Source organism: Piliocolobus tephrosceles, unplaced genomic scaffold (genome assembly GCF_002776525.5).
Source record: "Piliocolobus tephrosceles isolate RC106 unplaced genomic scaffold, ASM277652v3 unscaffolded_33872, whole genome shotgun sequence".
NCBI classification, from domain to species: Eukaryota; Metazoa; Chordata; class Mammalia; order Primates; family Cercopithecidae; genus Piliocolobus; species Piliocolobus tephrosceles.
This window is the reverse complement of record NW_022317501.1, coordinates 1-1323: the sequence shown is the minus strand read 5'-3', so window position 1 is coordinate 1323 and position 1323 is coordinate 1. Positions and strand designations below refer to the sequence as shown.

At 60.2% G+C, this 1323-nt stretch overlaps 1 protein-coding gene across 1 annotated transcript; it reads right to left on the bottom strand.

Moving 5' to 3' along the window:
• Nucleotides 1-154: 154 nt before the first annotated feature.
• LOC113222713 (beta/gamma crystallin domain-containing protein 2-like) lies at nucleotides 155-1318 on the bottom strand (the record flags this gene model as incomplete). The annotated part of the gene is given in 1 exon segment (XM_026452336.1): nucleotides 155-1318. A coding segment is annotated over 1 exon segment (1164 nt), but the record flags the coding sequence as incomplete, so codon positions are not given.
• Nucleotides 1319-1323: the final 5 nt, after the last annotated feature.

Here is a 1323-nt window from a genome sequence, read left to right as displayed (position 1 = left end):
GACTCATCACCCTGTCCCCGGAGCTTGGTGCTCATCACTCGCCTTCCTCAGCTCCCAGGATCTTGGAGCCCCCATGCCCTTTGGAATCCACAGTACAAACCTCCCACGGTAGGGATAGGGAGATTGAGGCCCAGAGAGATGTGGCTTGCACAGGTCAACTGAACCAGACTTCAGACAGAAGGCTCTGCCCCCGGACTCTGACTCCCAGCACCACTCTCTTCACACCACCCAAGGCATCACTTATCCACCCCTCTAGGGGCAGGGCACAGGCAAGCTTCTCCGTCAGGGATGGTCTTTCACTGCAAAGCAGGGGCAACTGTCCTGGCACCTTCCTGAGCCCCAGTGCCCCATGGGGCAGCAGGGCAGATAGTTTTGTGCCCAGCGGTTCTGGGGTGGAGGCCTCCTTGGTGGCAGGCACCAGACTGCCGAAAAGAAGGCTACCTCCGAGACGGGAAGTGGGTCTGCTGCCTCCCTGCAATTCCAACCCCAGCTCTAAGTGGGGGCCCTTGGTTCCTGCTACATGCTTCTTCATCTCAAGAGAAGAGCAGGAGACCTGGGTGGGCCTGGCAGGGTGGAGGTCCCAGGAGAGGTTGGGCCCAGCTTTCTTCTACCTGCGCTGAAGCTTCTCGTCATCACTTAGATAGGGGTTCTCTGGTTCCTCCTCCTCCTCCTCCTCTTTCTCTTCCAATGAAGGCACCTCCTGGGGGCCAGGGCCCAGCACCCATGGCCCTGGCTGGTCCTCCTCAATGGCAAGCAGTGTGGCATACATGGACAGGTAGGAGGAGCGAGGGGCTCGTGGCAGCCGGTGAGTGCGGAGGATCTCAGGGGGCTCCATGCTCCGCAGGGTATCCAGGAATATCTCCAGGTCAGTGGCCAGGGCCACCTCATCCTCCTCCTCCCTCAATGTCTCTGGGCACATCTTGCCCTCAGTGGGGTCAGACAGAAGCTGGGACTCCGTGCTGGCCTCTGCTCCTGTTGGCACTGGGGCACAGGTGCCTCCTGGGCTGGGGGACATCCTGTCCACTGAGGAAGATGGGGCAGGGAGAACAGCAGGGTCCTGCACAACCTCTTTCTGGGTGAGAGATGAGCTGGGGCTCCCTTCAGAGTCCTGGACCCCCTTGTCCTGTTTGGGGAGTGAGGTGGCAGGAGCAGCTGGGTCTTGAACAGTCTCTTCCTTAGTGAGGGGTGGAGCAAGGCTGCCTGCAATATCCTGGACAGCCTCTTTTTGGATGCTAGGGCTGCCTTCTGGGCCCTGGACAACCTCAGCTGACTTGGGGGATGAGGCAGCAGGAGCAGCAGACCCCTGCACCACCTCTTTCTGGG